This window comes from Armigeres subalbatus, chromosome 2 (assembly GCF_024139115.2).
Source record: "Armigeres subalbatus isolate Guangzhou_Male chromosome 2, GZ_Asu_2, whole genome shotgun sequence".
Taxonomy (NCBI): domain Eukaryota; kingdom Metazoa; phylum Arthropoda; class Insecta; order Diptera; family Culicidae; genus Armigeres; species Armigeres subalbatus.
This window is the reverse complement of record NC_085140.1, coordinates 76,076,422-76,089,616: the sequence shown is the minus strand read 5'-3', so window position 1 is coordinate 76,089,616 and position 13,195 is coordinate 76,076,422. Positions and strand designations below refer to the sequence as shown.

The following is a 13,195-nucleotide window of genomic DNA, read 5'->3' as shown; positions in this document are numbered from 1 at the left end:
GTGATCGAACGAACTTCTTATCAGATTCTGTTTTCTCGCACTTGTATACAAGTTTGATAAATTTGTTATCATGGCTTGTTATAAATCGGAACAGTTTTTGCCTTTATTTTATCTTTGTTCGTTATATATTGATACCGTTTTCTGCAAACCCTGTAGTACAGTCGCTTCTCCACATCTCGATTTTGAATTTGGCTTGTTCTGATCAATCACGGAGTAGCAGCTACGAATTATACGGTCATCATGCTCATGCTGAGCACTAGACAAATAAAATATAAAAAAAAACTTTTTGAACGATTTCCGACCCACTACAGATTGTTTACGGAAGTAATATATTCAGATAGTTTTACAAAGTAAGGTTTTCTAAAATTCAACAGTCAGCAAATAGGTACATTCACTTGGAAGTGTTTAATTTCTATTTTGTACAAAAAGCTTTGCACAAAACAATTTTATTTTTAAAACACAAAATAGTTTTTATTGTCAGCAGATTGTTCATTCACACATTCGTACAGTGTGGCTCCAACTACATAAATGCTAGGACGCATTCTTCAACGTGGATCTGGAGAACGTCCAAATCTTTATATCGATTTTCGCACAACGGACATTGCAGAATAAAATGAATTAGTTCCGACGAAATACAATCAGGCTTTGAGTGCATTTGGGATGCAAGTTTACTTGTGTTCAACTGGTCCTGCAGCGAATTCACCTGTTCCATAAGCCTGTCCACTTCTAGATTCTTCGATTGAATTTCCTTTACATGATCATCTTGAATTTGAATCAGCTATCGAGTAATGCAATTATTTGTTAGGTAAATTGACAATAATCAAATAATGCTATCAACTCACCTTATCTTGTAATTGTGAATTCGTCGACTTTAACAACATGTTACTCTGCTTCTCCTGGTCCATTTTTTCGATGCAGTGGGCCTGATTTTTCAAAACAGATACCCTTTCTGATAAATCCTTCTTTAATTCCGAAATATGTGCATTATCATTTTCGGTCTGTAGTTCCATGGACTCAAGCTTCTTCTCGAGTGCTGCAATACGATTCCAGGCCTGATTGTGTTTCTCTTTAGCAGTGCGAATAATTTGTCGTAGATTTTCGTTTTCCACTTCCAATTTTTGCATACGGGTAATACATTCGTCATTCGTTAAGGATGGCATCATGCGTGGAGAGTGAACCGATAAAGTTATGGCACTACTTACACTCCGATCGTTCGTCACAGTTTCTCCGTGATTTGCCTTGCTTGCAGACGAATGACTCATAATGGGGATTTCGCATTCCTCGTTGGTTGGATTTAACGTTTCTAACCCTTCGAAATCCTCAGAAGTGGGGTAGTTCCGGTCAGCAGAACTCATTGAAGAACCCAAGACAATGAATGATTCATTCTGCTCGTTGGACATTGTTGTATCTCCCAAAATTATTTTCCACTCAAATTGAAAACTTCCTTACTCCGCACAACTAAGCGATATTCTGACTCACAAGTCACAAGCTATCGCTATCAGCGTATCGTCGGTGTTACCGTCTTGGATCAAAAACTGATATTTCAAAATGGATGTAGGGTATACGGCTCGAAGAGCATTAGCGATTAATCATAGATTTAATAATGAATAATGGGTTATTTAATCATATTATCCATTAATCATAATCATACAAAAAGTATGATTCAATCAATTATTGTGTCAACATTAAATCACGATCGGTAATTGTTAATCATACTCTTAACGTTTTATTCATTAATCGAAATTGTTAATCATTGCCAAAAATTAATTTAATCGTTAATCATAATCATTAATCATTGTCAAAAATGATTAAATCGTTAATCATAATCTTTAATCATAGAGTTGAATTATTTAATCCAAACAAATTTAATCATTCATTGGAAGTTTTATTCGTTAACGCTTCAAACCTTAGCCTATTATGCTGTGGCTGAGCACATTTATCGTTGTAAATCTTCATATAGGTATTGAACTGCCGTGTCAAGCATATCTGTCCCATGTCGAAAAATATGCAACTGAGAAAAATGCGATTGAAGTTGGAAACATATTTTTCAGTTGGTAGCAAAATTGCCCCATGAAATTTTGATTAATAAACTTATTTCGATGCAAATACTGTATTTCTAATGGCTTAGTATGTTTCAAAGGATAATGTTTTTTTTAGTGGAATTTATTCAGTGGGACATTTATGCTGCGAAATTGAAGATAAAATTGATAATTCCAAGCATGTTTGTTCCAGTGCCCAGAGTATCAGCACTGGGGCAACTTTTTGACTGCCAACACATGTTTTCGATGGAGTTGGTGATGCCGTCAATCAAATAGCAAGTAAATATTATTGAGATTTATGCGAGGATTTATATTATAATTTCGTCTTGTTTTTAATGTTTTTCAATATATACTTTATATGGCACACATTATTACACCAATTTTGTAATTTAATTTTGCAAATTGAAAACGTAAAACATGGTTAGGCATAAGGTTTTGTTTATTGTTAATAATATATCGGGGCCAATTTGCGATTTGGGCGTAACTTATTTTGTAAACAAACATTGTTTTAAAGATTCCGAATAATGCAAGTGCTTTTTCTCCAAAACTAATTCCTTACCTGATAGAGGAAGGCTCATTCTATCGGATACATACCGTGTTTTATGGGGAAATGCTTAGTTTAGCAAGAATTTGACTTCTAATGTTTGTTTACAAAATAAGTTACGCCCAAATCGCAAATCAGCCCCGATATGTAAGTGTAGAAAAATCTACAAAAAAAAAACAAATGGTTCTTGTAGGATTTGATAAATTGTGAATGCTAGAAATTTATGGAATCTAGCCGTGGAAAAGTTACTGGATTCCAATCATATTGTATGTTTATATTTATTTAAAACTTATTAAAAATGAAGATTATTTCAATTACCGCCATCGACATTACTGACAGCCAAGAGGTCGATAACAAAATCGTTCGAAAAGGACTTTCATAATTAATTAATTTTCTGGCACTAAACACATTCTAAGCTGTTGAAACAATGACCTATTCTCAACCCTATTCTCACCCCTCGATAACTGTATCAAAATGATCGTAAAATTTGAGTTTTATCCAAAAAAAGTTAGTAGACTTATCCAAAATGAGTTAGTAGACTTCAACATAAATAATTTATTAATGTATTATAACATTTATAGATGGTTAAATTAAAAAAAATAGCACCTTGCAGGATTTACTTCAAAGTCGGTCTCTGGAAACTTGACATTTTTTCTTTTACTCCAATTATTTCATATAAATAGTATAGAACATAATTACACAATACATTTATATTAATAGTAGAAAAATTCAGATATGTGATAATCCAAGTTTTGAATTGAAGTCCACCTTATATCTTTGCTTTAAAAATGATATGATGCGTAAAACTGATTGAAGTTAAAACCAAGAACACTGTTCTTGACCGCATATGTGCAAATTTTAAATTATTTTTCGATTTCAACATAGTTATGTAAATCGACTATTAATTTGAGATCTATTTCAGAATTTCACAGTGAAAAACTCTTAGATTATGTCAATATTTGTTGGAAAAAGTTAAAATAGACTGACTAATTGTTAGGTAATATGATTGACTGCAAGGTAATATTGAATATAGAAAGATTTTTCTATGAAAATTTAACATGTATTGAAATTTGATCTCCCTTTTTTAATGTCTACCTACTTTTGTTGATTTTGATATATTTAATCGTTTATTTTAACCATTGATAATTGTAATAATCCATAAATATTATAAAAAAATTGTACATAGAAAGTACTTGTATAAAAAATCTTTGCAGCTTTTGATTGTACTTCAACAACATTGATACAAATTATCAAATACTAGTCGACCCGGCAGACGTTGTCCTGCATAGTAGGCGATAAAGCGCGTTATGAACTGCCCATGCGCAGATTCCAAACAAGTCATAATTTTAAATTTTTCACTATTTACTAAACTTTTCACGTAATTTTCGCAGGAGGAAATATCATATAAACCCGTCGGAAACGATAACCAACATACATACTTGCTGAAGGAATGAAGAAAATCCATCCAGCCGTTTTCGAGTTATGCGGATACAAACACAGTCCATTTCTTTTTATTATATAGAAGATAATTTTAATGAGGCATAGATATCAGTAGTAGTAAAATTCTTCTTTATTGTTTCATTTTCTGTTCTACAATTATTTTTTACATGTACAGTGCTCGGCCGGTTTGGCCCTCCAACTTCAATTTTAAATTTTTATGTTTACATTGTTATTTAAGTGTTAATATGATATATCATGACGGCCTTTAGGAGGCGCTGGTGTGTTTTTTTTAAATTTGATAACCTAACTACTATGTACACTAGGCATAGATATCAGCAGATAATAAAATAAAAATAAAAATACCCGAAAGACCTAATAAGAAACCTAATAGGAAACTTATGACAATTCCACATCACACAAGTATTGTTACCACGCGGTGCCTACCCGATTCAGGCAAAGTGTAAATTTTTCTACACCGGTGGCAAAATAAAGCAAGAATGGAACTGCACCGTTTTAAAAGAGGAACGATTTCAGTGCAAGTTTACCTACACCGGTGCGAATAAACTAAAACGACATTATTATTTTTTATTCTCTGCTGAAAAAAATAAAAACAAAATTAAAAATTTCTTTCGACATATAAAAAGAACGCTGGATCAGAACACTAGCATTCAACTCTTGTCTTTACAGCCTCTCCCATTCTCCTTTCGCTTCTTTTCGTCGAAGTGACATATACTTCGTCTTTTGTTCGGATATAGCTCGTCTGTGTTTGGTGTACCACAGTTCGAACCGAAGTTTTGTACTTCAGTTTATACATGTACCGCTCGGTACACGGTATACACCCGAACCTGACTACAGTAGCGATGCGGGTTTGGAACTGAACGCAACTGAAGAAAATTATACTCAAGTTGAACTCAGTTCAGGTTCGTGGGAAGACTGATATAATTGAATTCGCATAAGGATTCAAGGACCAGTGGCATGACAGATGTTACACAACAACGCGTCAATGCAAAGTGTCGAGTTGCCAAAACAAACCGAGAAGAATCCTTTAAATCGTTAAAATACGTCATTCCAGATCCATTTTGATTTTTTTTCACAAAGTGCAATAAAATTGTTATTTTTGTGTTAATTTGTTCTGATTCAATATATCGATATCGAAAGGAAAAATATCGATATCACCGATATATTAAAAGCAAAATATCAATACAAAAATATCGGATATCGAAACACAAATATCGATATTCCAATATATCGGAAGTATCGGAACGTCTCTACTTTGCGCTTAGCAAAAGTTTAGTTGGGTCTGGATAATAACCTGTTTCAAATTAGATGCATTAGGTTTTTTCAAAGCGTATTGTAGTAAGGGGCCGTACACTAATAACGTAAGCTTTGGGGAGTTGGGACTTTACGCTTCATAAAAAAAATGTATGAAAATCTGACATGGGAACGAGTGAGTCTGAAAACCCCAGAAATGTTATACCTTACGTAAGGGCAAGGACAGTGAGAATTGGTTCCTATATATAATTTGATCCTGAAATAAGTTCAGGTGAATTATGTTTCAGCGCAGATGGATTTTCGGAAGAAGCATCAAAATCAGGTTCCGTGGTAACTCAATACCGCAATACTGCGAAGGTGTTTGATGATTCCTATGAAATTTATTTCACATCAGCATCTGATGTGTCGAGTGGAAACTGTGGAAAATGTTGTATATAGGGTATCTGTTCCTATATCAATAACAATAAGGCAATGTGCATATGAAATGCATTGATTTCTCATCCAATAATCAAGAAATATGAGAATAATTATGCTCGGCTCACGTATTGCCTTTCTCGTACACTAAGTGTACGTAAAGGCTATAATACTGCTTCAAAAACAAAATTTTGATAGGAGGCCCGGAGGGCCGATTTTTATATACCGATCGACTCAGCTCGACGAATTGAGGTGATGTCTGTATGTGTGGATGTATGTGTGTGTGTGTGTATGTGTGTATGTGTACAAATTTTGTAGACACACTTTTTTGAACTTCCCATTGTCCGATTTGCTCGCAACAAGTTGCAGTCGACGCGGAATTCAGTCCCATTGTTGGCTATTGAAAATTAGATCCATAGCTCATCGCAATCTGGAGTTATGGCCATGGTTTTTGCGTATAAAAAAATAGCAAAATGTTCTACACTGAATTTTCCTAGATTCGAACTGCTGACCTCTTGGGTGGAAGGCGCTTGCCATACCACAAAACCATCGGGACACACATGGAATGAGTAAATATAAGTTGTACAGTATTCATCAAATTGGTATACGTTCATTTCTTTTCAAAGCCACAGAGTTCACTCTGCTAGGGTAACGGTACCAATTGGAAGTATTATTGAATCAATGAAAGAAAATATATTTGATAAAATCAATAGTGGTTCTAAATTGATAGTTTTAATGCATTAACTGATAGACAAACTTTGAATTTGCTAGAAATGAAATTGGATTAATTTCGCCTTGATAATTAATCTAAATTTCTTGGAGGTAAAATGAACACTCCACTATACTGCCGTCGCAAGCATAATCGTCCAATATTGATTTTGCATGGAAGAAAATATGGAACAGTTACGCTTGCGGCGGCAGTATATAGGTAGGAAAGCCAATTTGTTGGGGAAATTATTGTTTTCAATTAGTATTCATAATGGCATAATTACAACGTGTTGCTTCAAGTAAAGCAAACGTTAAGAAATGCAATGATGAACAATATTAAGAACCCATTGTCTTCACTGAAGGCATGATCGCCCTATAAGTGTTTATTTGGGTAACTTCTAACGAAGAAAAAACTGTTCAATAATTAATAACCTTTCTCTATACTAAAAGTAATCAGGCCCATTTTTTCTATTATTTTGCTATCATGCGCTCGCATACCCTATATACGAGTGAACTTCTCACGTGGCAGCTATTTTTGTGGCGTTCAATCAGCGTATGGGAGCGCAGCTGGTGTACGTGAGGACGCTCAAGCACATTTCGGCGGGAGCGAACGGCACTGCATTCGCTTCAGTCGCTTGCCGTCAGATGAATATCGCAGAAGGAAGTATCACCAACACACCGCTTTGGCCGTGACGGAAGCGAGTAAACAAAATGGGGGCCAGGTGATGCTTTTTTATTTCACCCGGTAAGGGATATAAGGCGTCAATTTTAAAATAATTGTTAAAACGTTAAAACACATTTTAGCCGAAAATAGCTAGATTTTTCGAGTTCGAAATTTAATTTACTTTTAGACTGGCAACATGAAAGTCAAATTATTTCGATTAAAAACATGTGTAAATATGTAGCCTAACATATAGGTGAAGATTTCGGCTATCTGTTGCTGGTGTTGGACTGCGTGGGAGTGCTCTCGGCTCTCAGATTTGACAAATCGATGTTTTAATCTTTAACGTAGAGAAGTCGTTTTAAAAATTTGGTATTGAGTTATAGAAAAGAAAAATTGTTTAAAAATATGTTTTCGAAAAAAAAGAGAACCGAACGAGCGTCGAACATAGACTCTCTGAGTGAGAGCCTAGAACGATACCTCTCAGCTATCCTTACTTCTTGGAAGAGCGGTGATCGAAGTATAACAGCTTATACGCAATTTGCACTGATCATCGGCTGCTTGTGCATTCGTGTGGCAACGCACCGGATGCTGTGTTTAGGTTCCGTGGCATATTTAAATCATCTGACGTTGAAAAACATATACGATTGAGTCTACGTTATGTGCTTTTGTGTCAATTCATTCAGATATGTCACCTAATATTCATAGTGTTTTGATGTGCAGGAAAGCAACATCAATTTCAACGTTTAATTTGAATCCTCTGTAATGCAGTCTTCCTGGCGTTACAGCAAATAATCTATATTGGCACAGTATATGTAGAACATGGCTTTTCTAACAATTAGTTTGTAAATAAAACAATTTATTTTAGTAAATGGTATTGATTTTCTACAAATATTAACTTACTATATTCCGACCTATTCGCTTGCATATCTTCTGTGTGGTTTTGATAGTTAATTAATTCATGCTATACATAAGTCATAAATCTTGGACTTCGCTAGACCAATTAATTGGAACCCCATTCATAGTGATAACATATATGTTTGAAGTTTTCAAATATCACTCGGATTATGTGAGAGAAGCTGAGTTTCGGAAAGATTCGGAGAAAATGTTCCATTCTTGCAAGTCAACGGAAAATGTATCCAAACTTTTCTACAATCCAAGCATGTTTTGGATCATGTAGTAATCTTAGTTCGATCATTTAGTTTGTCGATGACTCATCCCGGAGGTTAAATTTCAAAACGTGTTTTATGGTGGACTTCTGGTGCGAAAATTTTTTGACAGCTCTGTCCTACAGTTTGTTGTTTTAATTTAACTAATAATCGATTTAAAGCACTAGTTTGTAATAACTTATACTGAATGATAACAAAAAATTTTTTTTTTATTAGTTATTATTAGTCAGTATAAGTTACTGCAACTAGCGCTATCATTTTGTTATTAGTGCAAAAGAAACAACAATAAGGCAGAGTTGTATAAATCTTCGCACTAGAAATGGTGGACATCACGTTTGAAATTCAACCTTTGGAATGAGTTATTGACAAACTACTAAATGTATAGGTTTGATAATTATTAAATTAATTAAGTATAATATTAGGTATGCAATCAGTATGATATAAAGTATTATACATTATTGGCCCAAGTATGCTGATTTAGGTAACACCAGCTCTGTCACGAGTAATCTATCAGATTGTGTACATGGATAGTTTACCTGTATGGAGTGAACTGATAAATAATTTTGGATCTTTTGGATTTTGGATACAAAAGCAAATTAAAATTAATTAGTTCTAATTCAACCTTCGTACCATCACTGTGAAATTCTCTCCATATGAAAAAAAAGCAACCAAAGAAAAAAAGCAACCTAATTCGTTAATTTTAGTTGAAAAGTGGTTGAATGTCAATGACAAAAACGAAGCTGCTATCAGCAAAAAATGAATTCTTACCAATATGAAGAATCATACTATTCGAAACAATAATTAAAAGGCTAGCTTATTGATTGGGTGACAGAAGCCTAAGCTGGATTCTGACTTCAAACTGGGAAGCACTCGAATGTTTGCCAACTGGAAACATTTTTTTGTTCTATATCCCGGGATTTTTTTGTAATACTAAAATAAATGCTAATACTAAAATAAAACGTCACTGCATTCGCTTCAGTCGCTTGCCGTTGGATGAATATTGCAGAAGGAAGCATCACCAACACACCCCATTGGCCCATCACCCCGGCAAGGGTGAAGGTCGTCAATTTTAAAATGATTGTCAAAATGTTAAAACACATTTTAGCCGAAAATAGTTAGATTTTCGGGTTTGAAATTTAATTTTTCTTTAGATTGGCAACATGGAAGTCTAATTATTTCGATTAAAAGACATGTGTAGATATGTAGTCTAACATATGTATGTTATACTTCGGCTACCTAAATACTTCGGCTACCTGTTGGTGGTGTTGGATTGCGTGGGAGTGCTCTCGCCTCTCAGATTTGACGAATCGATGTTTTAATCTTAGTTTACACAGAGTCTATTATATAGAGTTGCGCAAAGAGGATCTTCTTACTCTTATTCTGAATGATGCTCTTGTTATTATGTTGAAAACTTTCATTTTTGTTCAACCCTTCAAGTGACTTCACGGGAGTGATCACTTCTAAAGCTTTTTAATTCGATAACCAAAGTCACCTACAGAGTGCAAACACGTGAATTTCTTGTTGCAACTTTCTTGGAGGGTGTATTGAAGTTTTTTGAAGCTGTTTCTAGAACAAATATAATACATTTCAATTCATGAGTTTTAATTCGCCATAATAATCATCAGGCGATAACAATACTTCCGCCTTACCAACAAGCATTTGTTTACTTTGCTCGATAGGTAGACGGTTTGACAGTTCAATACAGGCGGGTGCTAAGGTGTCAAATATTTGTTGCCTCAAATCAAGCGAATGCCGACGGCACTAACACTACGCCGTAGTCTATGAAAAATAAACACTGCAGTGAGTGAGAATGTTCTGAAACGCACAAAGTTTGGATAATGCCAGAAACAACTGTTTCTGCTCAGCACAGAGTTTTTTCTACCAACATACTTATTTATCTGCATATTTCGCGTACGGAATAAAGTGAAAACACTACATTTTTTTCAGATTTGGTGTATTTTTGTTCGTTGCAATCTTTAATTTAAATGTGCTTTCGACACCACTCTCTCTTGTAAAAATGGTAAACAATACAAATAGTGTTTCATCATGATATCACACACACGCATCAATCAAATTATCCCATGCTAAATATATGATAAGTGTTGTGGTTGAGGAATGAGTGTGCGTATTTATCATTTGCATTTTTTCTCAAGCATCCAGCCATGTTTGATTCGCAGTGACAAACACTGGTTTCGTTAGACCAGATTGTTTTACTTGATTTGTTTGTGCTCAGTTTTTATTTAATGAAGTTTCCATGCATGCGTAAAACTTGAAGGTAAGTGATTGAATATCATAATAAATATAAATCAATACCATTAATACAAATATATGCTCTATTCACAGATTAACCATCTATGGAAATAAGAGATGCATGCTCGGTGTGCCGTCTTTGCAATAATGTTGGCCATGGCTGATTTAATAGTAAGTTATATGTTTTAATACACTCTCCGCAATGATTATAATATGATGTATTTTTTCACGCTTCATTATTCTTACAGGCGACATTAATTCTTCTGGAAATTTGTTTGGCTTGCGGCGGTCCCGGCGGTCCGGCAGGCTATATAGCTGCACACTAAAAAAATTCTACCAAGTACTTATGCTAACAAATGTTAATTACTTTTTCAATATCCATTAGTTTTTAAATATAAAAGTAATATTTATGTTCTTTAAATAAAATATGAAACGAAATTAAACGCCAAATTTCTTTTTCTTTGATTGAATTTATCCAAATAATACTCTTATTAATAAACAGTAAGATATACGGTACAACAGATTTAAATCGCATATGGTTCAACTGTTTTCATATTATACCCCGTATTCCGCCTTGTATAATTTTATCTGAAACCGTGGATTGTCACAAGGTGTTCGCCGAAAAAAATGTACTGGAAAATTTCCATTTCTATATGTTAATTATACTTAACCGCCTATTACCCGAATAGTTGAAAAGCCAAAAACAATATATCATACTGTTAACATTGTCTATGATGAGGTTAGTTTATCGTTTGTATCTGACGTAACCCAAATAGTAAGAATAATGTTGTTTAACGTTATTAACAGTTTGGGGAATGGTCTATTAATGGTTCATGATTATGCGGGATTCTTTACATGAATTGAGATAACGATTCATTAAGATTTATATCGTTTTTGGAAATATTTAAGGGTAAAGAAATACCGACAAAATTATTTAATTTTGTATAAATTACTTTGAAGTAGTTTGACGAATGGTTGATCGGGATTTTATTGATTGTAACTATCAATTCTGAATGATTTCATTATGCCAAACCTTGTCTCAAATGCCGAACACCCATGATAAAAAAATGTCTCATAGTCCGAACACTTTGATTGGAATTTTAAACACCACCTGCACTAAAATGCAAAATTTCGACGTTAAAATAATGATTTTCAAAACATATTTACGTTATCGTGCAAAAGCTGCATAACTGTGCCCTCATGAGTTAGGCGCAATTCTCAGAATTGTTTATGTGACATTCGCCGTTCATGGCTGTTGCTGACTCGGCCATCATTAGGTATAGATAAGCTGAACCGCGAATGCACATTACACTGGCCCAGCTTAGTATGGGGAGAAAAAAAGTCAAATTCCATGGGGCCCCCAGGATTGTGTCTTTAGGTGAGAAAATCAATCTCTTAAAATTTCAGCTCAGTCGCTTGTTGCGTAAGCTGGGGCATTTGATTTGAAGTTTGTATGGGGATTTCAGCCAAAATATATAGGAAAATACACCTCCGTTCCTCCGTTTATTATGAGCAGAATTGTGTATTTTTTGATTTATTGATCGAATCGTATCAGCCGAAAACTATATAAAGGTTCATTTAATCATCATACAATGTTCTGTACCATACCGACTGCCGTTTTTGCAATTCTGAGCTCAATCGAGCATTCAGAACCAAATTCCATATTTAATGAGTGACGGAGATGTATTTTCCTATGCATTTTGGCTAAAACCACCATACAAACTTCAAATCAAATGCGCCAGCTTATGCAACAAGCGATTGAGCTGAAATTTTGAGAGATTGATTTTCTCACCCAAAGACACAATCCTGGGCGGTGCTCCGTGGAATTCGACATTTTTGGTTTCCTGGGCCAGTCTAATGCACATTGGATCAAAAGTAGGGGAGACTGGGGGAACTTGATCCCCTTTTCTGATTACACAGCTCAACAAGATTTTGAGATATACCTCAACAAATGTCGTGAAAACAATGATTTTGGGCTTTTTGGATCAGCCATCGTTAACCCTATAGAAAGATTTACTACTCAATCAAGGTCCAAAATGGATCACAAACATTCAATCTTTCGAAATGTGGTGCATTTTGAGCAAGTTAAACATAATAAGTGTGATTTATCTGCAATTTTAGTTAGTGAAAGTTATTTAAAAATATGTTTTATGCAAGCCACCTTGTATACAAGCCTGGTTATTTTTTGTGAACGGTTTTGAGAGGAAAGTAACAAGAATTCAATATAATAGTTTGTCCAAGCAAAAAAATAATATGTTTTCATTGAAGTAACTTCTATTGAATGTAAATATGATATTGTATTTCCTCTGGCGCGATAAATTTTCAATAATTGCTCAAGTGATAGGTGTATTTACTGTTAATTGAAGCTTCTTTATTATGTTCATTCGAATAAAGCAAGTACGAGAACTGTACGCAGTTCTATATATTTTGATTATTCCTGCTATTTATGATCATTCCAATATTCCTATGATAGAAATTTGGGCGGAAAGCAAAATCAATCAACGAATCGATAAGTTGGTTTTCGATCGTTCTTGTGTATGATTGCATACAAGCTGAAGCGATGTTGACGGCTACGCAACAGAAACCGGAAAACGTCAACAACCTACTCGTGCGTGGGGGACTTTTTATTTGATTCGCGTTGAAAGCTTTGTTATGTGCTAAGACGCAAAGTTATGCGTCAGAAAAAAAAACTTGGGCT

The 13,195-nt window shown here is 34.5% G+C and overlaps 1 protein-coding gene and 1 long non-coding RNA gene across 2 annotated transcripts; one reads left to right on the top strand and one right to left on the bottom strand.

Moving 5' to 3' along the window:
* Window positions 1–390: 390 nt before the first annotated feature.
* On the bottom strand, window positions 391–1,492 carry LOC134214558 (optineurin-like). Its single transcript, XM_062693908.1, has 2 exons — window positions 843–1,492; window positions 391–778 (listed from the first exon to the last, which is right to left on the bottom strand). Exons 1-2 carry the CDS (start codon window positions 1,398–1,400, stop codon window positions 521–523), a joined length of 816 nt encoding a protein of 271 aa, XP_062549892.1. The 5' UTR covers window positions 1,401–1,492; the 3' UTR covers window positions 391–520.
* An 8,839-nt stretch (window positions 1,493–10,331) lies between these two features.
* LOC134214557 (uncharacterized) lies at window positions 10,332–10,940 on the top strand. The gene is made up of 3 exons (XR_009979830.1): window positions 10,332–10,522; window positions 10,591–10,668; window positions 10,746–10,940. It is a non-coding gene; the product is annotated as an uncharacterized LOC134214557 (long non-coding RNA).
* Window positions 10,941–13,195: the final 2,255 nt, after the last annotated feature.

What these genes read in the sequence shown, in the direction of transcription:
- LOC134214558 (XM_062693908.1), bottom strand. Translation starts at nt 1,400, where the DNA reads ATGTCCAACGAGCAGAATGAATCATTCATTGTCTTGGGTTCTTCAATG. An exon ending in ATTCACAATTACAAGATAAG is followed by an intron (nt 779 to 842) that starts GTGAGTTGATAG and finishes ATTACTCGATAG; the next exon opens with CTGATTCAAATTCAAGATGA.